The sequence below is a fragment of the Chiloscyllium plagiosum genome, chromosome 7, assembly GCF_004010195.1.
Source record: "Chiloscyllium plagiosum isolate BGI_BamShark_2017 chromosome 7, ASM401019v2, whole genome shotgun sequence".
NCBI classification, from domain to species: domain Eukaryota; kingdom Metazoa; phylum Chordata; class Chondrichthyes; order Orectolobiformes; family Hemiscylliidae; genus Chiloscyllium; species Chiloscyllium plagiosum.
This window is the reverse complement of record NC_057716.1, coordinates 24,770,428-24,796,196: the sequence shown is the minus strand read 5'-3', so window position 1 is coordinate 24,796,196 and position 25,769 is coordinate 24,770,428. Positions and strand designations below refer to the sequence as shown.

The window sequence follows — 25,769 nt, the reverse complement described above, 5'->3', positions numbered from 1 at the left end:
TTTGCCCGAAACGTCGATTTTCCTGCTCCTCGGATGCTGCCTGACCTGCTGTGCTTTTCCAACACCACTCTCATCTAGACTCTGGTTTCCAGCATCTGCAGTCCTCACGTTTGCCTCGCTGTCTGCCCGAGCCTGTCCTGCCGAATCCCAGCGCAGCTTTGCAGTAGAGCTGTGTACATCCCAGTGATCCTGCTTATAGTGGTGGCTCAGAAAGAGCTGTGCACCATCAGCGCCTGTTCAATGCTGCTTTCTGTCGGCCTCTTTCACCACCACGAGCTTGACACCCTCCCAGACATCGGTCTCTCTTACACCCCCTGAATTCTTTTGCGGTGTCATTGGAACTCTCTCCCACATCTCCGCCTCTTCAAGTCACTTTGTAAAACGGTCCATCCCTGCCTGTTGTTAATCTTGACTTGATGACCTGTGCATGCAACATTTCAGGCACGACACATGAATGCAGCTTGTGATGGAGGGTTACCTCACCGAGCGAATTATTGAACAGCACAGGGGGTGTGGTGTAAAGGCCACACAAGAGCATCCAGACTATAGGCTCGATCTCCCACCTCTGTAGAGTCAGCCAAAGGTAGAGGTCAGGGGGCTGCAGTTAGCCCTGGTTCATTCTCTGCCCCTCTGACCTCCCAGTGCGATGCTGAGGGAGTATGGGATGCAACCTTAAACCCAACACCCACCTACCTGTCTGCCTGCTCAGGTAGAGCAATATAAATGATTTGGATTTGAGCATAAGATGTATCGTTAGAAAGTTTGCAGACGAGACCAACATAGGTGGTGTAGTGGACAGCGAAGAAGGTTACCTCAGAGTGCAACGACATCTCGATCAGATGGGCCAATGGGGCCGAGGAGTGGCAGATAGAGTTTAATTTAAATAAGTGTGAGGTGCTCATTTTGGAAAGGCAAATCCGGGCAGGACTTACACACATAATGGTAAGGTCCTGGGGTATGTTGCTGAACAAACAGACCTGGGGATGTGGGTGGATAGTTCCTTGAAAGTGGAGTCACAGGTCGGCAGGGTGATGAAGAAGGCGTTTGGTATGTTTGCCTTCATTAGTCAGAACATTGAGAATTGGGGTTTGGAAGTCATGTTGCAGTAATTCTGGACGTTGGTGAGGCTATATCTCGAGGACTGTACTGAGTAACATTCCGGTCACTCTTCTATAAGAAGGATGTTGTTAAATTTCAGAGGGTGCAGAAATGATTTACAAGGATGTTGCCAGGGTTGGAGGATTTGAGCTGTAGGGAGAGGATGAATAGGCTGAGGCTGTTTTCCACGGAGCGTAGGAGACTGAGGGGTGACCTTAGAGAGGTTTATAAAATCATGAGGGTTAAATAGCCAAAATCCTTTTGCCAGGGTAGAGGAGTTCAAAACTAGACATTTAAGGTGAGAGGTGAAAACTTTAAAAGGGACCTGAGGGGTACCTTTTTGACACAGGGTGGTATGTGTATGGAATGAGTTGCCAGAGGAAGTGGTGGAGGCTGGTACAATTACAACATTTAAAAGGGATCTGGATGGGTATATGAATAGGAAGAGTTTGGAGGGATATGGGCCAAGTGCTGGCAAATGGGATGAGGTCAAATTGGGATATCTGGTTGGCGTGGGTGAGTTGGACCAAAGGGTCTGTTTGTGTGCTGTACATCTCTGTGACTCTATGAATGTTCCTTTATCCCTCAGGGAGGAGAGCACTGTTACTATCATGGGCAGATACGAGGCAATGCCAAGTCCAAAGTTGCGCTGTCCACGTGCGATGGACTTCAGTGAGTACAATCGGGAATTCTCCTCGCGAAGACCTCCTGGGGGTTTACAGCTTTAGTCATGGGTCACTGGGGCTTGCACCTCTTTGTACAACTGTTCAACCCAGTGCAGATGGGCAGAATGAGAAGGAGAAACCAAGCTATTGGAAGGGGGGACAGAAAACTGGCCTGAGCTGGCTCATGGCTTGCATCTCACCTTTTGAAAAGCAGGAGGGATGGAGGCTGTAGGGAAATTGAGGATATCTTTGACATTCCTTCCCGTCCTTGCTTCCCAGAGTCGGGCCATGGACGTCGATTACATTGCTTCCTGCGCTTCCCCGCCCCCCCCCCCCCCCCCCAGTTCATGGGGTGTGCTGGGCCAGCACTTTTTGCTCATCCCTAATTGCCCAGAGGGCAGTTAAAAGTCATCCATTTTGATGTGGATCTGGAGTCACCTGTAGGCCAGGCCTGGCAAGGATGGCAGATTTCCTTTCCTAAAGTGAAAAAGGTGGCTTTTTCCTGGCAATTGATTCATGGTCATTATTAGACTCTTAATTCCAGTTTTTAATTGAGTTCACATTCTACTATCTGCTGTGGCAGGATTCGAACCCAGGTCCCTGGAACATTGCCTGGGTCAATAGAGCAGCGATAATACCACTAGGCCTAAGCATTGCCACTGGTGAAGTGTAAAGGGCAAGTCCTACTCTGCCACTGCGTGCCCCGTGCCTGTGTTCCCCCAACCCTCCGCCCGAGACGAGGTTTTCTCTCCTTGCCGCTGAGGATGCTTCCGCGTTGAGGTGCTGTCACAGTTTCTGACCTGTCTCAGGATTGTGCCACCCATAACTGGATGGTGGACTTCAGAAGGGGACAATGAAGAGGGTGCCTCTCACAGTGTCCTCCAAGCTGGGGCCCCCTGCTGGCACACATGGGAATGGGAGACTCGACACTGGGATCCTGAAGCCTGTGGTCCAGATCAGGTCCTTATCACCTCAGCGGGCGTCAACACTCTTACGCAATGTGCCATCTCGTCAGAGTCATGCTGGACAGTGCTCTGTGATTTGTTGATAATAACTTAAATCAAAGTCAGTTTCTGAAATCCCTCCCCCACCCTGACTCTCTTCATTCACTTGAAAACGATTGTTAAATGTCCATGTGCAGGGTCCCGGGGCAGCTTCACATTTCATTCAACTTTGTGCCAAGCCTGATCAGCGAGTGCCCACCAACAAGTAAGGGGGCAAAGTGCCAGTGACCCCTCACTTCCCAGAAAGGATCAGAGATTAGGAACCTTTGTGTGAACGTTGTTAAAATGTTAAAGTTGTTAAATACCATCAGTGAGCTCCATGTGGGCACTGACTGGCACCAGTAACCTCTTTCTCATGTGATATCGTCTCTCTTTCCAGCGGCATGTTTGATGATGGTAACTACATGTATATCATTGAACCGATGACACAGACACATACAGAGGTGAGTGCCAGCTATTATTTCCTATATGCTGTCAAAAGATGGGCACTGATACAAAAAAAACTGTTGATGTTGGAATCCGAGGTAGACAGGCAGGAGGCTGGAAGAACACAGCAAGCCAGGCAGCATCAGGAGGTGCAGAGGTCGACGTTTTCAAGTGTAACCCTTCTTCAGGACTGGGGATGGGTTACACCCAAAATGTCGACTCCTCCACCTCCTGATGCTGCCTGGTTTGCTGTATTCTCCCAGCCTCCTGCTTATCTACTAAATGATAGCTATTACCAATATTGCTGATATGATAGTCTTCCTTGATGTAGGCGCCCACTATCCAAGGCATTTATTGCCTGACCCTAGTTGCCCTTGAGAAAGTGATGGATGATACATTGCCTACTTGAGCTTCTGCAGGTCCCTCTGATGGGGGCGTTCTTTTTTTAAGGTCGTTTGGATACGGCAAATTGGCTTGTTGGGCTGGGGGAAGAGGGAAGTCCCCAGTGAGCGACCGGTGTGGCACTGGAGGGTGTACATGAGTGAGGCTTGGAAATGGCACCGGGTTTATTTTACCCAGGTGTGTGGGCCAACCCGGAGCCAACTGCATTTGAATAGTGCGGAGGTTCCCAAACCCCCCTGGATTTGATCATCCCCTCGGGCAACCATCTGTGTGGAGTCTGCATGTTCTCCCCATGTCTGTGTGGGGTTCCTCCCACAGTCCAAAGTGCAGGTGAGGGCGGATTAGCCGTGCTAAATTCCCCCATTATGTCCAGGCTAGGTGGGAGCTCGCTGGTGGGTGCCCCAATCTATAGATCCTCCGTCACTGAAAACGACCGGGCTTCAAAACTACCTCACCCAACATTTGAGGAATGTGATGGTGGTGACTGGCTCTATGTAAATACAAGTCCCTCTGGCCAGCATCTGCCGCCCACCTTTCTCAGCGGTTTTCTGAGGTTAGCCACGCCTGGAGATTTGAAACAAAGTCACGTGTGAGGGACGGGGAGGGCGAGGTTGTGAATTGTTGTCAAATCCCAATGCGGTTCACTGAAGTCCTGGAAGAAATCGGATCCTGACTTTTTGCTTGTCGGACTGTGCTCCCGAGTGATAGAAACCCAACCGTCTCTGGTGCCGAAATGCAGGTATTTTGCCTGTACAAAACTTGGTTCTCAAACCTGAGTTATCCACTCACATCTGCTTCTGTGTTAATGTGTGTGGTTGTGTTCAGATGAGCTCATTACTTGGCCTCAGCTAATGATCTTAAACAGAATTGACAGCGCTAGGACTACAATTCACCTGAACTGATTCCGTTCACTCGCACATGCGAGTGGTCATCCTGTATTTTTTATTATTACTCATGGAACATGGGCATTGCTACCCAGACCAGCTTTTATTGTCCATCCATCACAGCCACATGCTGTGAGGCCTAGGGTCACATGTAGGCCAGACCAGGTAAGGATGGCAGATTTCCTTCCCTAAAGAAAGTTTGTGAACCAGAATGGGTTTTTCTAACAATCGATAATCATTAGACTCTTAATTCCAGATTCTTTATTGTATTCAATTTCTACCATCTTGCAGAGTGGCTTTGTATGAAAAGATCATTTTTGAATTCCACGTACCTGGGCCAGGAGTATCAAATTGCTTTATGTGTTCCAGCAGTTGGGTCTTTGTACATCCAGAAATTTTTAATGGGTATTTATGGACGACAGAACTCATTTTATCCCATGATCATAATATTTGATTGGAATGAAATCAAAGCAGCAGGACATTTCTTAACGAGGTATATTTTCAATTTTCAACGCTTCAAGGTGAATAGCTAATACTGTTGTTATATGTCACCAAAGATGAAATGGGTTTTCAACGTGCCCACACAGTAAGTTACAGGCAGTGAAAGAGCAGAATTATGAACACAGTAAATAATATTTGAATACAGTGTTCCCGAGTGCAACAAGGGCATTTTTGCTTTTGTCCATTCCAATGCTAAAAGCTTCCAGATCATAACAGCTGGATATGCAGAATGTGAACATTGACGGACCGATGTTTCCCTGTCTTTTGCTTTTCAGGAGAACTCGGCACGGCCCCACATTGTACGTCGTATTCCAATCGGATTGGTTGACCAGTCTCTCCACTTTGGTAATTGAAGTTTTCGCTGGTGTCCACATCACCGGGCTGCCCTCTTCCCCGGGCTCCTGGGGAGAGAGGGGAGTGGGTTATTTCCCCAAGCGAGGGGAAGTGGGTTTGTTTGGTGACTTTAAATCCCCTCAGTGTGCCCTTGTGCACTTAGTGTGGTAGGGCCGTCCCCCAACACCTCGGAGGGTGACCGGCGAAGGTTTGGGTGGGAGTTAACTATGGCACATGGCAGTGTGAGCAGTCTGAGTTCGCCCGGAAGAAGGCCATTCAGCCTGTTCATGCCTGTGCCAGCTGTTTGAAAGCACAACCCTGTCTGTCCACTCTTTCCACATATTCCTGCAGGAGCTACCTTTTCAGGTCATGTCAGTATTTTGTTGTAAGATCATCATTTCCGTTACGTTTTCGAAAAGAAAAATGACTGTCCGTCTTATCCTCATCTACCACCCCACCTGTCTCCGCATCCAACACATCATCCTTAAACATTTCCGCCAACTCCAACTAGACCCCACCACCAAAAACAATTTCCCCTCCCCACCCTCTCTGCCTTCTGCAAGGACTGTTCCCTTTGATAGTCCTTGGTTTCAACTGAACCTGCAAGCTTACCTTAAGAGAATCCTGAGCTCAGACTTCCAGATTTGTGCTCCAGATTTCCAAAGCCTCTCCCTGTTCAGAAAGTAGTCCATGCCTCTATTCTTCCTACGAAACACGTGCATAACCTCACATTTTCCCCATTATCTGCCACTTCTTTGCCCACTCTCCTAGTGTGCACAAGTCCTTCTGCAGCCTTCCTCAACACTACACGTCCCTCCACCGAACTTTGTGTCATCTGCAAACTTAGCATCAGTGCCCTCAGTCCCTTCATCCAGATCATTCAGGGATAACGTGAATAATTATGATCCCAACGCTGACCTCTTGCGGAACTCCACAAGTCACCAGCTGCCATCCTGAAAAAGACCCCTTTATCCCTACTCTCTGCCCCCTGCTAGTCTGCCGATCCTTTACCAATGCCACTACCTTGCCCCGTGGGCTTATATTTAGTAGTCTCTTGTGTGGCACCTTGTCAACTGCCTTCTGGAAATCCACATAGACCACATCCATTGGCTTTCCTCTGTCCAACTCATCGCTTCCTTACACACCCGGACAGTCCAACAATTGGTTTATTTTCAAACTCACATCCTTGTGTCCCACCTCTTCCTTGAGGCTTCTCCCCCTCCCTTCCTCTGGCACACCAAGTTCGCTGCATTCAGCCAACTGTGGTCCCTGATGTGCGGCCAGTCTCCTGGGGTGGGGGGGAGGCGGGAGGGGAGGTGGAGAATCTTTGGCCGTGCTGACTCTATTACTCTCAAATGGCTTCACCGATCCCCCTTTCCCCGCAGCATCTAAGCGTTGGGTGTGAGACCTACCCCTTCCTTGGAATGACGTGAACTATGACGAACCCTCCCAGTGTGTTTAAGCTGGCTGAGGTGCAGCGAGTGCCACCAATGTCTTTTATCTCTCACAGGGAACCGAAGAAAGGCAAACACACCTTGGTCTTCGCTGACCGATCTACCCTGGCTCCAAGTCCGCAGGAGGAGGAGAGCAGTAAGTTTAACCCTCCCTCCTCATCGATCAGTCTGGTCGCAGTGGTGTGATTGGTAATTTAACTGGTCCCCGTCTATTTGAAGGAGAGCTGGAGGGTGCACATCATGTCCCGGCTAACGTTCCTGTCACAGCCAGCATCATCGTTCCTAAAAAAGCTAAAGAAAGCACTGTGTCCTCCCGGCTAAGGTCAGAACGGGCCATGTCGGGAGACAGGGAGCTGGCGGAGACATACAGGAGACGGTGTAGGGTCCGGATTTCCAGGTTCTGCTTGAGGAACGGGGCTACCTTGGTCAAGAGTGTGTTGCTGGAAAAGCACAGCAGGTCGGGCAGCATCCGAGGAGCAGGGGAATCGACGTTTCGGGCTCAAGCCCCTCATGAGGAATCGATGTTATTTTTACAGAAGACAGGGTGGGAGGAGGTGCAGTCCAGGTAGCTGTGGGAATCCGTGGGTTTGTAGTAGATGTCCGTGTTGAGTTGGTCGCAGGAGTTGGAGATGGAGAGGGGAGGGAGGAAGGGAAGGGAGGTGTCCGAGATGGTCCAGGTGAATTTGAGGTCGGGGTGAAAGATGTTAGTGAAGTAGATGAATTGTTCAACCTCCTCGTGGGAGGACGAGGTGGCGCCATTACAGTCACCAATGTAACGGAGGGAAAGGTGGGGGCTGGTGCCGGTGTATCTGTGGAAGAGGGATTGTTCCACGTAACTGACAAAGAGACAGGCATAGCCGGGGCCCATTCGGGTGCCCATGGCTACCCCTTTGGTCTGGAGGAAGTGGGAGGATTGGAAGGAGATATTGTTAAGGGTGAGGACCAGTTCAGCCAGGCGGATGAGGGTGTCAGTGCACAGCAAGTCAGGCAGCATCCGAGGAGCAGGAGATAAGCCCTTCAATGGGGTTATCTCCCCACATTCAGAAACATCCACCCTGTCACATCCGCCCGGGGGGGGGGAGGTGAGGGGGCAGGATACAGTTCCCAGTGTCCTGAGGCTGTGTTGGGAGTCATTACCTCAAGTTGTTGGGACACTGGCTCAGCTCCCTCACCTTTTGCTCTGATTCCTGTAGACCTTCAGTTCAAATGGAGCTCCTTGATGCCACACTGGGTCAGTCACTGGCTCAATGTCGAGGGCAGCCCCTCTCACCTTGTCTCTCGAGCCCCAGGTCTGGACCAAGACTCAACTGAGCTGTGGTGCGACCCAAACTGGGTGTTCATGTTGTTTGGTAACGCTATTGATGACGACCTATTCCATTACTTTGCTGAGAGCACTGGAACGGAGTTTAATTTGGAGGTTTTGTGAGGTATTGCATTTTGGTGAAACAAACAAGAGCAGGACTTATACAATTAATGGTTAGGCCTTGTGTCGGGTTGTGGAACAGAGAGACCTTGGGGTTTCGGTATATGTAGACAAGGTGGTTAAGAGGCATTTAGCATGCCTCTTAGAGGTGTTCGTTGTTCAGACCTTTCGAGTTTCGGAGTTGGGACATCATGTTGAGGTTGCAGAGGAGTGCTGTATGCAGTTCTGGTAGCCCTGTTACAGGAAGGATATAATTACACTACAGAGCGTTCAGAAAAGATTTACCAGGATTTTGCCAGGAATGGAGGGCCTAAGGTATAAAAATGGACTGGAAAGGCTGGGACTTTTTTTCTCTGGAGCGTAGGTGATTGAACGGTAGAGAGGTTTACAAAGTCATGAGGGACATGGATAAGGGGAAATAACAAGGGCCTTTTCCCTCGGGTGGAGGAGTTGAAAACTAGGGGACACGTTTTTAAGGTGAGAGGCGAAAGATTTAAAAAGGACATGAGGGGAACTACTTTACAGAGAGTGGTTCTTGTGTGGAATGGTCTGCCAGAGGAAGTGGTGGGTGCAGGTATAGTTATAACATTTAAAAGGCATTTGGATAATTACATGATTAAGAAAGGTTTGGAGGAATATGGGTCAGGATTAGGTCGGTGGGACTAGTTTAGTTTGGGATTATGGTTAGCATGGACTGGTTGGACCCAAAGGTCTGTTGCCATGTTGTATGACTCTATGACTGTTAAGCCTTCAGCGTTATTGTTGGGACATTATCAGGGCCTATAGATTTTGCAGTATCCAATGGCTTCAGCTTTTTCTTGATTTTGAAACAATTCTTCCTCGAGGTACAGGCACTGTTGGCTGGACTCTTGTGAGACACTAAATGCCCTTGAGCATAGAGTCATAGAGATGTACAGCACAGAAATAGGCCCTTCAGTCTGACTTGTCCATGCCGACCAGATATCCCAACCCAATCTAGTCCCATTTGCCAGCATTTGGCCCACATCCCTCTAAACCCTTCCCATTCATATACCCATCCAGATGCCTTTTAAATGTTGTAATTGTACCAGCCTCTACCACTTCCTCTGGCAGCTCATTCCATACATGTACCACCCTCTGTGTGAAAAACTCCTCTGCAGGATAAAGATATCACATGGAGCAAATTGTATTGGCCAAAGACTGACACCTGTGATGCTGGGCAGCCTTGGGGTGATTTCTCAAGCACTGATGTGGGCTGGGGCTAAATGCTGTGAAATTTTCATTGCCATAGAGCCATACAGCACAGAAACAGACCCTTTGGTCCAACCAGTCCATGCTGACCATAGTCACAACCTAAACTAGTCCTGCCTGCCTGTGCTTGGCCCATATCTCCCCAAACCTTTCCTAATCATGTACTTAACAAAGTGTCTTTTAAACGTTGGGTAACTGTGCCCACATCCACCACTTCCTCTTGAAGTTCATTCCATACGTAAGCCATCCTCTGTGTAAGAAAAGTTGCCCCCCCCTCCCCATTTCTTATTTTAAAGCCCTCTCCTCTCATCTTAACATCCCCTAGTCTTGAAAAACCCCATCCTAGGGAATAAACACTTACCAATCCTCCTGTCTATGTCCCTCATCATTTTGTAAACCTTTACAAGGTCACCTCTCCACCTCCTACACTTCAGTGAAAAAAGTCCCAGCCTATCCAGCCTCTCCCTTCCACACCCGGCAACATAACTCTGGGATACTCGCACGTAAATCTCAGGCAAGGGACTTGGGTCTTATGTGAAGAACAGGAGGTACTATATCGCAAAGGCCTCGAAATGTGTTTAAACGTACACTTGGTCAACAATTAATAATCCCTCACCTTACCGCCAGCTGGTCTCCAGTTCCATCTGAAGCTTAAAGCCAAGACCTGGAGTCTAAGTTGATTAGAGGACCAGAGTGCTCTGGGATTACAGAATCACCGATCTTTAAATGCGGAATTAAATCATAAATATAAAACTAACAAGGTAGCACTTCTACAGAAAGGTAAAAGAGAGGACAACACCTTAAATCTAAGATAGTTACTGGTGAATGCAATAAGAAATTCAGATTTGCATCTGATGAGGGTAGAGCGGTGGACGTGATCTATATGGACTTCAGGAAGGCGTTTGATAAGGTTCCTCATGGTAGACTAGTTAGTAGGGTTAGATCTCACAGAATACAGGGAGAACTAGCCATTTGGATAGAAGACAGAGGGAGCTCGAAGGTAGAAGACAGAGGGTGGTGGTGGAGGGTTGTTTTTCAGACTGGAGGCCTGTGACCAGTGGAGTGCCACAAGGATCAGTGCTGTGTCCACTACTTTTCATCATTTATATAAATGATTTGGATGTGAGCATGAGAGGTACAGTTAGTAAGTTTGCAGATGACACCAAAATTGGAGGTGTAGTGGACAGCGAAAAAGGTTACTTCAGATTACAACAGGATCTTGATCAGATGAGCCTATGGGCTGAGAAGTGGCAGATGGAGTTTAATTTAGATAAATGTGAGGTGCTGTAGTTTTGAAAGGCAAATCAGGGCAGACTTATACACTTAATGGTAAGGTCCTGGGGAGTGTTGCTGAACAAAGAGACCTTGGAGTGCAGATTCATAGCTCCCTGAAAGTGGAGTTGCAGGTAGATAGGATAGTGAAGAAGGCATTTGGTATGCTTTCCTTTATTGGTCAGAGTATTGAGTACAGGAGTTAGGAGGTCATGTTGCGACTGTACAGGACATAGGTTAGGCCACTGTTGGAATATTGCGTGCAATTCTGGTCTCCTTCCTATTGGAAAGATGTTGTGAAACTTGAAAGGGTTCAGAAAAGATTTACAAGGATGTTGCCAGGGTTGGAGAGTTTGAGCTATAGGGTGAGGCTGAATAGGCTGGGACTGTTTTCCCAGGAGTGTCAGAGGCTAAGGGGTGACCTTATAGAGGTTTACAAAATCATGAGGGGCATGGATAGGATATATAGATAAGGGCTTTTCCCTGGGGAGGGGGAGTCCAGAATTAGAGGGCATTGGTTTCGGGTGAGAGGGGAAAGACATAAAAGAGACCCGAGGGGCAACCTTTTCACGCAGAGGGTGGTATGTGTATGGAATGAGTTGCCAGAGGAAGTGGTGGAGGCTGGTACAATTGCTATGTCTATAAGGCATTTGGATGGGTATATGAATAGGAAGGGTTTGGAGGGATATGGGCTGGGTGCTGGCAGGTGGGACTAGATTGGGTTGGGATATCTGGTCACATGGACGTGTTGGACCGAAGGGTCTGTTTCCGTGCTGTACATCTCTATGACTCTACCTTTACTCAGAGAGTGTTTTGAATGTGGCAGCTGCTACCACACTGAGAGCTGGAGGTGAGCAGCACAGATGTTTTTGTGGAGAAAACAGACAGACCAAGGAATCAAACAATGTGTTACTAGGGTGAGGTGATGTCCAGTGACAGGGACTAGTGTCACACCAACATGGAGTGGCTGGGCAGGCATTCTGTCCGGTTAACTGATCATTGACCAAGGCTGAAGCATTGGGTGCTGCCTCTAATGTCTGGGGGCTGTGTAATAGCCAGTTTGGGGATAGTTTACCGTGGAATGATCCCTGTTAACTATGTACAGTTCACCTGGTAGACTGTTCCCCAGGCTACGGGAGAGTCGGCATTGTCTCGGGAGCTTGGTTATCAATACTCCACATCCATTGCTTGGGCGAACTAATCACATTCTGTCTCTTCAGGTCCACCGCAGAAGTGTCTTCTCTGAAATGAAGTACCTGGAACTGATGATTGTAAATGACCACAAGATGGTAGGGAGCTGGAAATATTTCAGTCGGTTTGCACTTACAGACACACCACCTTGTGTCCAGTTTGCAGTCACATATACACCTCACATGATGCACTACCCTTGTTGTTACAATAATGGCCCGTTATATTTCCCAGGGTGTTCATGCAGCAGGATACATATCGGGAGGGGGGATCCGGATGGCCACATTGGGTTTGAGCAGTAGTTTCACGGAGGGGAGCGAGGTTGCCAGGTCTGGGAATGTGAGTGAGAGTGGGGCGTGTGCAGAGTCCTTGAAGTGTGGCGCTGGAAAAAGCACAGCAGGTCAGGCAGCATCCGAGGAGCGAGGGCAGAACCTAGTCTCTGCAGAGCTCAAGGCAGGGCTGACACTTGAATGAAGTTTGGCCCTAGGAAGTCCAAGAGGCTTGAGTTGGAGGAGGTGCCATGTTCTTAGAGGGAGTAGGGCTACAGGTGAATCTGAGGACAGAGTGGGTTGTGGGTATTTGAGGGATTCGAGTAAAAGAATGAGAATTTTAAATTTGAGGGGCCAGTCGACAGCATTGGTCAGCGAGAACAATAGACAATAGTCAATAGGTGCAGGAGTAGGCCATTCTGCCCTTCGAGCCTGCACCACCATTCAATATGATCATGGCTGATCATCCTTAATCAGTATCCTGTTCCTGCCTTATCTCCATAACCCTTGATTCCACTAATGGAAATGTGTTGCTGGAAAAGCGCAGCAGGTCAGGCAGCATCTAGCAACACAACACATTTCCATCTCTGATCTCCAGCATCTGCAGACCTCACTTTCTCCTCCTTGATTCCACTATCCTTGAGAGCTCTATCCAACTCTTTCTTAAATGAATCCAGAGACTGGGCCTCCAGCAAAGCTGGTCCACAACAGATACAACACTGGCGCTGACCTGACAATATTAAAAAGTGCCTAGCATATATGAAGCAAATTCAACAAGGCTAATAACTGCCTTATCAGTCTACTCTCGACTGTCAGCAAGAGAGATGAAAAGGGTGCTATCAGGTAGCACTTATAAAAGAATAACCTGCTTACTGATGCTCAGTTTGTGTTCCACTAGAGCTGCTCAGCTCCTGGCTTGCTCTAAACACAGTCAAAAGTGCTGAGTTCCAGAGGTGATGAAGTAGTGACAGCTCTTGTGATCAAGGCAGCATCGTGAGGGCTACCACTGCGCAGAAACACCAACACATTCCACCCCTTAAATTCACCTGGACCATTTTTGACACCTTTTTCCCCTTCCTGGACCTCTCCATCTCCATCATTAGGTGAGTGGTCTGATGCATGGCAGATGCAGTTTAATGTGGATAAATGTATGGTTGTCCACTTTGGTGGCAAGAACAGGAAGGCAGATTACTACCTAAATGGAATCAATTTAGGTAAAGGGGCAGTACAGAGAGATCTGGGTGTTCTTGTACACCAGTCAATGAAGGTAAGCATGCAGGTACAGCAGGTAGTGAAGAAGGCTAATAGCATGCTGGTCTTCATAATAAGAGGGATTGAGTATAGAAGCAAAGAGATTCTTCTGCAGCTGTACAGGGCCCTGGTGAGACCATACCTGGAGTACTGCGTGCAGTTCTGGTCTCCAAATTTGAGGAAAGACATTCTGGCTATTGAGGGAGTGCTGCGCTGCTTCACGAGGTCAATTCCTGGAATGGCGGGACTACCTTATGCTGAAAGACTGGAGCGACTGGGCTTGTATATCCTTGAGTTTAGAAGACTGAGAGGGGAGAAGGTGGGACTGGTGCACCTTAGGTCACAGCCAGCAGAGGTGTAGATAATGGTCTGGAGGATGGAGACTGGGAACTTTGGGGTAGTTGATTCTGGAGGCAATGGAAGGTATGCATGAGGAACTGAGGCACAGGAGTAATGTGACACACAGGGCTCCAATCCAGGTGAGTGCAGAACAGAAAATCACAGCTAGTGTCTACTGACAGTTGTTCATGTCGAGTGAGGTTAGCCTTCATACTGGAGCTTCTGAAATGATCCTTTGATTACCCGTTTATTACAAAGCACCTAATAATTAATTTTTTGTGTTAAGTTTTAGTGAATTAATTACCGTATATACTTGTGTATAGGTCGAATTCCTAAGACTAATTTTAAAGGTTCAATTTAAAGGGATGACTAATACACAGGCACGAGTTTTGAGGGGCTGAAATTCATGCTGCTGTTTGAAATACCGTATTTTTCGCAAAACCCGATTTGATTGCATAATTAATCCCGGGTAAAGAAGAAAACCTCAATGAATTACAGTAAAGATAATTACTGGATAAAAGCAAGAGACCGGTACAAAAATTTAACAGGTCAAAGGTTCTTTGAAATCCTGCAAAATCACACTGTTCAACATGGTCAAGGCCTGGTACAATGGCACAATGAAAACGAAACGTTCATTAAATTCTGGATGTGTACGTATCGTGAACTTTCCCACCAAATTCTTCTGTTCCCCTCCCATTTACTCTTGTTATGCGATGAACCCCAACAACATGAACAAATTTGTCAGAGTTAAAGATATCCCTGTATGTAGCCAATACTCACTTTTATTCAGGTATAATGGCACAATTAAAATGATTAACTTTTTAACAATATTAGCTTCTAGATATACGGTGAACAAAGTACGCTAAGTACCAATAGACTTAGTACCGGTCTGAGTGAATGAATGAATCTAAACGTGCTGTAGTAAACCAAGTGTGGTAAGTAGAATTATGAATGAATGAATAGTGATGCAATATAGTAAACAAAGAGAATTGAGTAGAATTATCAATATGAATGAATGAATGTTATTTTGTTTAAGTGGGTTATTGGGAACATGCAGTTTCCTTTGTAAGAGGTTTATAATGCGATATAGTAGGGTCGACTTATACTCGAGAAATAGGGAAAATGCAAGATCTTTTGGCCAAAACAAAGGGTCAAACTATGCATGGGACCGACCTATGCATGAGTATATACAGTATCTCTGATGGGAACGGCAGGTGAGGGGTCATAGTTGAGGACTCAAAATGACAAAAGCGACAATGTTTGTCATGTTAATCCTTTGTGATGTCAATGACCACATCTTAGGAATCCACTACAACTGTGTAGACTGTAGCTCTGATTCATAATTACAGAGGGAAGAAACAAGCTCATTTTCTTTACATCTAATATCTGACACTTCCCTGTTCCATCACCAGATGGCAGACTGTACCCATAGAGCACAAGACAGCAGTTAGGGGTTAAAGTAGGAAACTTCTCAATCTGATTATTGAGCAGTAATGCTGGTAAGCAAATATTTTTTTATTTCAGATCAAATTCTATCCGCAATATTTTGGGTTATAATACCCAAGTCTACTTCAATTCAGACCTGTTCCTGAATTTTAAGACCACTGACTCAAGCCAGGGTTAAACCATCACATCCTCTCCATTAGATTCTAGCCGTAGCTCATTCCCATACAATGATCAAGGGACACCTATGAAGGAGCCAACCACTTTGACCCACTTTCCCTGCAGCTTCCTCTGTCATTTTGTTTTCCCTTTTGAGTACTTGTCCTGCTGTGTAAGGACAAGATGACCCCGTTGGCTTCTTCTGGTTCTTTTACCAACCCCCAGAAATCAGGGCCCTGGGGATCCTCACCCCTTGACACCACCCCCACACCTCACCGCGTACAGACTCCTCCTTCCTCATCCCTTCACTACTGCTGTTCCAAATTCTGGAACTCCTTCCCTAACATCACCACGATTGCCCCTCTACCCCAAGGACTGTGGTGCTTTCAGAAGGTTGCTCGCCACGGGTACTTAAGGACCCTGATAAATACTGCACTGGCCAGTGCCCCTCATATCCCATGAACTGACTGACCAAAAGGTCTTTTTTTTGCCAGCCTCTACCAAACCTCAAACCAAATCCTCGGGTGCTCAGAGGGGAACAATCCCGGTTGGGAACAATCCCCTTTAAAATCTCTCATTCCTGAAATCATTGTGTAAAACCTTGGCGCACTTTACAAAGCGCGGTGTTCAAAAGTGGCCATTAGAGGCCAACTGAGGCCTCACCAAGGATTTTTGGAGTTTAAAATAAAAAAAAACCCTCTTTCCTTTTGCGCTCCAGGATTGCTCGTGCCTTCTCAACAGCCATCTCAGCTCGCCCCGTTCGATTGTTGGTGAACGTATTTGCTTGCATCTATTTATGTTCCTAGTTTTCTTAAATTGCAACCTGGAGTGCTCATATTGCCGCTCCTGTGAGTGTGCGCCATCATTTGCCACTGCCTGAGGTGTTTCCCACAGTGCCTTCCTGCAGGCTGCTGCTGCCCCCTTCACTGCTTCCGGTCCTCTGCACCCAAGTCCGGGTACTTAATGTACATCAGAAAAGAGCAGTTGGTTCAATATGGAGCGCCGCGCGGTGGTGGTGCTAGGGTTGGGGGGAGCACACGATGCAATCTGCATTGACAAAACCACAACAATTCCCCCCCCCCCCCCACCCTGGGAAGGCGATGTAGCGTTTTGTTAGGGAGGGAACGTGCCACCTGGTCTGGTGATCTGGCCTCCATGGGATGGTGGGGGTTGGAGGGTCAGGGAGAACACAGAGGTCTAGAAGGTGGAGACAGTGAATGAGAGGGGTATTGTCAACCAACAGGTAAACCATCACTTCAGCAAAACCTCCCCGACCCAGCCACTTCCACCAAAATGACCATCACCAATCTTGAAGTTTGTTCTAAGTCAAACAATGCCCTGACTTCTAGTGCTGGATGAATAGAAATTTCCTCCAATTCAATCTCAAACATTGGAGAGTAGTCTGTGCAGCAGAGATGTTAGGAATCACTTTTTATACAAAAAGGGTGGTAAAGGTTTGGAACTGTGTAACTCGGGTCCCGGGGGGAGTCTGACAGTGCCTTGACTTTTTCTCTCTCGCAGTACAAGAGACACCGGTCCTCCCGGCCTCACACCAACAACTTCGCCAAGTCGGTGGTCAACCTCCTGGACTTTGTAAGTACAAACACCGACAAGCGAGCGATGGCGTGTGCAGTGCTGCTTTCTCTCTCTCTCTGCTCGGTTGAGCTGTGATGTTTAATCAGGAGAGAGCTGCTGGCAGTGCCCCATAGGACCTGGCATTACCCTGTGAGTCACACCTCGGTATTGCCTTCCACGGGCACTAGCTCTTGTGGGAGGGGGTGTGTGTTGGTGAGGCGGTCCCTCAGTTCCTCCTTTGGCATCTTTTCCACTTGAAGACGCTGCTTTGATTTGGGAAATGTGTCTGCCGCTCTCACACTTTGCAAGGTTTGTTGTAATTCACTGATGAGTATTGGCATAGCCTGTACATACTTGAAAGGTGAGGCCTACCTAACATTATACACAGCTCCTTGCTCTTACATTCAATACCTTGACTTATAAAGCCACTTTTCCCAAATTCCTTACCTATGCGTCTTGCTGTCTTCAAGGATCTGTGGGTGTGCACACCAATCTCCCTCTGATCCTCTGTACTTCCTGGGGTCTCACCACTCAATGTTTACTCCCTTGCCTCATTAGTACTCTCAAAAAGCACCACCTCACCCTTTTCAGATTAAATCCATTCACCTCTGTTTAGCCCACCTGACCATATTGTCCTGTATTCTAGGGTTTTCTCCTTTGCTACCTACCCTGCCACCGAGTTTTATGTCATCCGTGAACTTACTGATCATACTTCCCACATTCACATCTGGATCATTAATATACACTTCAAACAGCTGGAAACCCAGCACTGAACCCTGTGATACTGATTAGACATAGGATCTCAGTCACGAAAGAAAAAAGCCCTTCAACCATCCCCCTCTGCCTCCTGCCAATAAACCAAATTTCCCTGGGCTGGTATTCCTGCTGCTGCTCCAGTCCGCCCTCGATGGTGGTGGGGGTCGGGCAGATGTACCAGACTGTGATGATGCAGGTCGGGGTTGAATCCTGTTCCGTGGGCCACCCACGGAAATGGCCTCATGGGAAAGTGGGTCTGAGCTGCTGGGTCTGTTCCGAATCCGTCCTGTCCAGCGTATCGGCCAGCTGGCTCCCCACAAAACCACTCAGCGGAGACGGGACTCTGCCTGCACTGGGTCACCCCCGCTGATACCCCTGGTGAGGACAGGTTTGGTTTCGAGAGGTGGAGCGGGTGAAGACAACAATCATTTCCCTCTTCCTGCCATCTGCTGGGCCAGGCTGGCAAGTGAGACACAGGGCGGAGGAGATGAGGAACAACAGTAGGGCCATCCGCTGTAGCATCCTGTAAGGAGGCGTCGCTTCTCTTATGCTGCCTGGAAGTGTTTGTAGCCCTTGAAGAGCTGAGGGACGTTAATTTGCTGAGCGGAGATCCATTGATGTTAGGAGCCGGCGGCCTTGTTAGCGATGCCCATGTTCTCTGCTCACAGTGTCAGGCTCGAGGTCTGTGCTGTACAGCTCAGACAGCGGGCACTGGTGCAGCTCAGGATCAAAGCAGCTACGTTGCTAATTAAACATCCAGGTCTGTCTGGATTCACGGGCAAAAGAGAGACAGGGATAAGGGGGTGGGGGGGGGGGGGTTTGAACTATAGGGAGAGGCTGAACAGGCTGGGGCTGTTTTCCCTGGAGCATCAGAGGCTGAGGGGTGACCTTATAGAGGTTTACAACATCATGAGGGGCATGGATAGGGTAAATAGACATGGTCTTTTCCCTGGGGTGGGGGAGTCCAGAACCAGAGGGCACAGGTTTAACGTGAGAGGGGAAAGATATAAAATGGACCTAAGGGACAGCTTTTTCACGCAGAGGGTGGTACACATATGGAATGAGCTGCCAGAGGAAGTGGTGGAGGCTGGTACAGTTACAATATTGGTAAATAAATTAAAAATGGAAGCTGTGTTGAATTTTGAACTTTGTCTGACATGTTCACTCAGGACAGCAGTGTGTAAGAGCACCCTCTTGTGGCCACTTCTATGTAATTGCATGCTGGACTAAACCAATTTGGTTTGGGTCAGTTCCCTGCGCTCTGTCCAACCTTCTGCAAAACATTCGGTGAAAGTTTCAGTCCTGCTGCGGAATGTGGTGTCTTGAAGCTCATATTCCCAACCGGCACAGCATGGCGCATCCCGTAGGAGTGCCACGATTCTGTAAAGGTACTTGACCGTGAGACCCCACTGAGAGCTTGACAAAGAGGTGCAACCATAACCCGGAGGTCAGAGTGGTGGGCACCCTACACCTCCACCCCCCCCCGACCCCTCCAGAGACCTGAGTTCACAATCTTAGCTGCTGCTACCAGTCCAGCAGTGAGAGGGCAGAGCAGCACGATCAGAGGCACTGTTTGTAGTCTCGACATTAAGCTGGGGCCTTGTCTATGCAGCATCAGGCAGTAGACCATTTGGGACACAGATGATGACAAATATCTTCCTTCGGAGGTTGGTGAGCCAGCGGAGGCCAAGTCACTAAATCCGTTTTGGTGTTCTACAAGTCACAGGAGTGAAGGGACATGAGGAGAGAGCGGGAGAATGGTGTAGAGGTGGAGGATCAGACGTGGCCATGTTGAATTGGCATGATGGGCTAAATGGGGTCTAGATTAGAGTGGTGCTGGAAAAGCACAGCAGGTCAGGCAGCATCCGAGGAGCAGGAAAGTCAACGTTTCGGGCAAAAACCCCTCATCAGGAATCCTGATCAGGATTTCATTCCTGATGAAGGGCTTATACCCGTAACATTGATTTTCCTGCTTCTCGGATGCTGCCTGACCTGCTGTGCTTTTCCAGCACCACTCTAATCTTGACTCTCATCTCCAGCATCTGCAGTACCCACTTCTGCCATGATGGGCTGAATGGCCCACTCCTCTTCCTTTCAACGTTCCCGTTCTTCAGAAAGACCTTTTTGGGTGTTAGGTGCCCAGACTCCTGCCGGGTTTAACGTTCCCTGTGAGTTTTGTCGTTGGATACCTGTGATGATGGAGTAATGTTGGCCTCTTCAAGTCTCACAAGGCCCGGTGAGAAGGGGGTAAGCCTATAATATTTGAAGCTGCTTTAAGAAGGGAAAGGAAGCTGTTTTAGCAGAGTTTCTTACCCCATGCATGCCTCCTGCAGATGTGTATGTGTGCGTGTGTGTATATGTGTGTGTGTGTGTTGATTGGATGGGATTTACCTGGTTGGCCCACTCCTGTCCTCCTGCCCTGCAGATCTTCAAGGAGCAGCTGAACACCAGGGTGGTCCTGGTCGCCGTGGAAACGTGGTCGGACAAGGACAGGATCGATGTGGGTCAGGACCAGATGCAGACCCTGCGCAGCTTCTCCAAGTACCGACAGCAGTTCATCAGGGAGCAGGCCGACTCCGTCCAGCTGCTCTCGTGAGTAAAGCACTGGCCGTGGTGGCGGGTCATCACCCATAGGCCACGGGGTGGCGCTGCAGGTCAAACATTTGGGCAAAGCGGTCAGTCACTTTGAGGAGCCTCCCCCCCCCCATTGAGGGGGTGGGGTGAGAAAGTGAATTGGGCTGGGGGGTGCGTAGCAGCATTCAGAAAGCACGCCTCCCTGACATGGGTGAGAGGGAAGCAGGACCTGCGAGAAATGGGGTCAACGCAGAGTTTTTGGAGGGGCCGGCCGGCAGAGATTTGCAGAGCTTGAGGGAGAGTGGACTGACCCCAGAGGGATTGGAACGCAATGAGCTGCCAGTGATCCAGCGCTGATCCCATTCCACAGGGACTAACAGGATATGTCACGAGTTAGGGATTCAGTGAGGGGTCAACGAGGAGGACAGGGAGAATGAATACAGTGTGGATGCAGGCCATCTGGCCCATCAAGTCTGTACTGACCCTCCGAAGGGCACCCCCCCCCACCAAACCCCCAGGACCATCCCACTACCCTATCCTTGCATATTCCACGGTAATCCACCAAACCTCCACATTCCTGAACACAATGGACAATTTAGCATGGCCAATCCACCAAGTACACCCGTTTTTGGACTGTGAGAGGCAACCGGAGGGGCCCACACAGACAGGGGGAGAATGTGTAAACTCCACACAGACACGGGGAGAATGTGTAAACTCGACACAGACAGCAACCCAAGGTGGGAATTGAACTCGTGTCCCTGGCACCGGGCGGCAAAAGTGCTAACCACTGAGCCACCGTGCTGCCCATCTTCCAGAACCGAAGGCAAAAGGAACCAATGTTACAAATATCTGTTAGCTGTTTCTTCCAACAGTGACCTCTGACACTTGGAACGGCAAGGCCGACAGATGCATAGGAACCTGCGAGGTCTCCTCCAAGCCACTCTCCATCCTGAAGTGGAAATACACTATCACTGACGCTGGGTCAAAGCCTTGGAGCTCCCGAAGTGGACCGAGGCTATGTCCAGCCCAGAAAGGAGTGCAGAGGTTCAGGAAGGCAGCTGACCAGCCCCTTGGCCCAGGGGTAATGAGGGAAGTGCTGTATTGGGGGGCTGAATTTTTGTTTTGAAGAAAAGTAAACTCTGCCGTCATGCACTCCCTCAGTGACCATTAGGGAAGGCTTTGTTTTCAATAGAAATGCGGTGCCTCACAATTGACAGAAGACAGAAGTTAGGTTTCCTCACTTTCAAGCAACCTTCGAACTTTCACAGCGTTAATTCCCAGTCTGCTCGTGCACTTTTATTTTAACTGGGCTGTCAACTGTCCATGCTCTTAAGGTCACACGTGTAAAACCTCATGAAACATCCGTGAATCTCAGATCAGCATTCGTTGCCCTGTGCCAAAGTACCAACCGCTGCAGCCATGCCATGGCACCGTGACCACCGTGAATTTGTCTTGTGGTTTAACACTTAGAGAGTCATAGAGATGTGAAGCATGGAAACAGACCCTTCGGTTCAACCCGTCCATGCCGACCAGATATCCCAACCCAATCTAGTCCCACCTGCCAGCACCAAGCCCATATCCACCCAAACCCTTCCTATTCATATACCCATCCAAATGCCTCTTAAATGTTGCAATTGTACCAGCCTCTACCACTTCCTCTGGCAGCCCATTCCACACACACATCACCCTCTGCGTGAAACAGTTGCCCCTTAGGTCTCTTTTATATCTTTCCTCTCTCACCCTAAACCTAAGCCCTCTAGTTCTGGACTCTCCCCACCCCAGGGAAGAGACTTGGCCTATTTATCCTATCCATGCCCCTCATAATTTTATAAACCTTTGGCTGAGCTGACAGTGTTGCACTCCGACAGTGCTGCCCCGGAGTCTTAGCCTCAGCTCAGAGCTTGGGGGGGGAGGGGGGGGGGGGGGGGGGCATTCCGGGTTGAGGTCATGAACCTCGGCAGGGCTGCCCCTCCGGTGCCGTACTGAGGGAGGGCTGCGTTGTTGGTGGTGCTTTCTTTCAGTTGAGGTGTTAGGCTGAGGCCATTGCCTGCCTCCAGTGGGTATTTCAAAAAGAAAGAAAAAAAAGTCCTGTTTCCCTGCTTTGGAGATGTCCCTCCCTGGTAAAAAAAGTCTTCTTTGGCTCTCTGCTCGAAGGTAGATGACCTTCACTGGGGGGGGGGCAGGGAAAGGGCATTCCTGTATCCACCTCAGGCAGATTGGCATTGAACCCCGTGCTAGTGGCACCAACCGGACCACCCAGGAAGTCCGGGTTGCTATGGTGACCTGCACTTCTGCCTGCATGTTGTGACCTGGAGCTGGGAACAGTGATGGCGGAGGCTCCAGATTCCTTGCCGTCTCTCAGCTGATTAGGAATCATTCCCGAGGAAGGGCTGATGCCAGAAACGCCAAGTCTCCTGCTCCTCGGATGCTGCCTGACCTGCTGTGCTTTTCCAGCACCTCACTTTTCAACTCTGATTAGGAATCTACCCGGTTCTAACCATATGCTGCTGTTGTGGGCGGCACGGTGGCTCAGTGGTTAGCATAGCTGCCTCAGAACGCTAGGGACCCAGGTTCGATTCCACCCTGTGGGTGACTGTCTGTGTGGAGTTGGCGCATTCTCCCCGTGTCTGTGTGGGTTTGCTCTGTTTTCTCCCACAGTCCAAAGATGTGCAGGGTAGGTGGATTGGCTGTGGGAAATGCAGGGTTACAGGGATGCGGGTGGGTGTCTGGGTGGGATGTTGTTCGGAGGTCGGATGTGAATTCGATGGGCCAAAAGGCCTTTACATCCGCACTGTAGGGATTCTGTAATTCTAGGTGATCAGTTAGTGGAAGAGTTAAGGAGATTGTATGTGCCCATTATAACAGCACGGTTAGGCATTATGTCCTGCAGACGCCACACAACAGCGGGAAAGACAGGATTAGAATTGAATTCTGTTGTGTCCGGCTCCTCATCTATTCTGGATTCATGTTGTGCTCATTCCTGTGGCACCGCACTTATGTTTCTCTTGTGTGTTGACCAGGGGCACCACATTCAAAAGCAGCATGAGCAGCATGGCATTCTTCGGGGGTGTTTGCTCTCTGAGCCGTGGAGTCGGGGTGAATGAGGTAAGAATTCCACTCCTTCCGACACCCCCCCTTCTGATTCACTGCGTTGACTAGAATTTGAGCTGACTCTGTGGAGCAGCACTGGGAGGAATGCTGCGCTGCTGGGGGTGCAGTCTGTCAGATCAGATGTTAAATCGAGGCACTGTCTGCTCTCCCGCCGCGAGAGAGGGAGAAAACTCCCTACAGCTCTGTATTAAAGACGAGTAGGCAAGGCATCATCCTCTTACTGTTGGCCTGAATTCAGCCTCCTGAGTAACAGGGAGCCTTTGGTGCTCACCGAGCCAATTAGACAGTGGCTTCTCAAGTCGACATGCCCACAGTTAAACACAGAATCTGTGATAGCCTGCCCCTCTGCAGTTTCTCACCAAAGGACTGGCATTGAAATGTGGGTGTGGCGTTGTGGTACCTGCCCACAGATAACCCACTATATCCCAGAAAAAGTTCGGGCCAGTGCCTTCAGGAGGGAGTGAATGTTTTTTCCCAGCGTTGTGTTCGGTGACCTGCTAATTACTGCAAGCAAACTGTTTGACCTTGGACATTTAATTTCACGAACGCATTGTCTCAGTCCTTCAAAACGTAACTTCTGTGGGAAATCGATCTTCTCCAAAATGATTTCTGATTCTTTTACCCGCATTCTGATATCTTTGGCTTTGCTCGCTGTGCTCAGTTTCAGTCCGCGTGTTGTTGTGTGAGTTTGGTAAGCAGAGAGGGTGAGGTGCTGAGGTGAGTGACCGTTTGAGCTGGGGGAACCGGGTATCTTGTATTTACCTGTATTGTGTGCAAGGCATTTTCCTCTGAAAAGTCTTTTTTTCACAGAATGCATTTGCTTCTTTCGCAAGTCACTCCGATTCCATGCCCTCCCGTTAAGGATAGTTTTGCGAGTGGGAGCAGTTTCTCCCTGATCAGGGCTTCTCATGATTTCGAAAACTTCTCTCAGATCTCCTCTCAGCCTTTTTCTGTCCGAGGAGAACAGTCCCAACTTCTCCCATCTGCCCGCGTCACTGAAGTTTCCCATCCCTGTAACCATTCTGGTTAACCCCTTCTGTACTTTCCCCACTGTGCTCACGTACTTCCGAAAGTCTGGCAGTCAGACTTGTATTACCATACCCTAACTAACGGGTGTCTTATCCAAGCTCATCATAACCTTCCTGCTCTTGTACTCTACATTCCCACGAATCGGAATGCTCCATCCCTTATTACAACTATTTCTATTTCTATCTCAGGCGACCGAATCAACACGGACATCTACTACAAACCAACCGACTCCCACAGCTACCTGGACTACACCTCCTCCCATCCTGCCCCCTGTAAAAACGCCATCCCATTCTCCCAATTCCTTCGACTCCGCCGCATCTGCTCCCAGGAGGACCAGTTCAAAATACGTACAACACAGATGGCCCCCTTCTTCAAGGACCGCAATTTCCCCCCCGACGTGATCGACGATGCCCTCCACCGCATCTCTTCCACTCCCCGATCCTCCGCCCTTGAACCCCGCCCCTCCAACCGCCACCAGGACAGAACCCCACTGGTCCTCACCTACCACCCCACCAATCTCCATGTACAGCGCATCATCCGCCGTCACTTCCGCCACCTCCAAACAGACCCCAGCACCAAGGATATATTTCCCTCCCCACCCCTATCAGCTTTCCGTAGAGACCACTCCCTCCGCGACTCCCTTGTCAGATCCACACCCCCCACCGACCCAACCACCACTCCCGGCACCTTCCCTTGCAACCGCAGGAGGTGCAACACTTGCGCCCACACCTCCCCCCTCACTCCTCTCCAAGGCCCAAAAGGAAACTCCCATATCCGCCACAGATTCACCTGCACCTCCACCCACATCATCTACTGCATCCGCTGCAGCCGGTGTGGCCTCCTCTATATTGGGGAGACAGGCCGCCTACTTGCGGAGCGATTCAGGGAGCACCTCTGGGCCACCCGGACAAACCAACCCAACCACCCTGTAGCACAGCATTTCAACTCCCCCTCCCACTCCACCGAGGATATGCAGGTCATTGGACTCATCCACCGCCAAACCACAACAACCCGACGGTCGGAGGAGGAGCGTCTTATCTTCCGACTGGAAACCCTCCAACCGCAGGGGATGAACTTGGACCTCACCAGTTTCTTCATCCCCCCTCCCCCCACCTTGTCTCAGCCGGATCCCTCCAGCCCGGCACCGCCCTCCTGACCTGCAGTCTTCTTCTTGACCTCTCCGCCTCCATCCTACTCCGACCTATCACCCTCACCTTGACCTCTTTCCACCTACCACATTTCCAACGCCCCTCCTCCAACTCCCTCCTCCCTACCTTTTATCTTCTCCTGCTGAACACTCTCTGCTCATTCCTGAAGAAGGGCATGTGCCCGAAACGTCGAATCTTCTGTTCCCTAGATGCTGCCTGACCTGCTGTGCTGTTC

At 49.3% G+C, this 25,769-nt stretch overlaps 1 protein-coding gene across 7 annotated transcripts in view; it reads left to right on the top strand.

Annotated features, from left to right (window-relative positions):
* Positions 1-25,769, top strand: part of LOC122551418 (disintegrin and metalloproteinase domain-containing protein 23-like) — a 153,935-nt gene that overhangs the window by 63,047 nt on the left and 65,119 nt on the right. For all 7 annotated transcript variants that reach the window (XM_043693275.1, XM_043693274.1, XM_043693276.1 and 4 more), the window contains exons 5-12: positions 1,688-1,770; positions 3,147-3,210; positions 5,256-5,325; positions 6,824-6,903; positions 11,913-11,981; positions 16,863-16,934; positions 20,098-20,264; positions 23,267-23,351. In XM_043693275.1, coding sequence (XP_043549210.1) covers positions 1,688-1,770; positions 3,147-3,210; positions 5,256-5,325; positions 6,824-6,903; positions 11,913-11,981; positions 16,863-16,934; positions 20,098-20,264; positions 23,267-23,351 — 690 coding nt within the window. The remainder of the gene's footprint in view (positions 1-1,687; positions 1,771-3,146; positions 3,211-5,255; positions 5,326-6,823; positions 6,904-11,912; positions 11,982-16,862; positions 16,935-20,097; positions 20,265-23,266; positions 23,352-25,769) is intronic.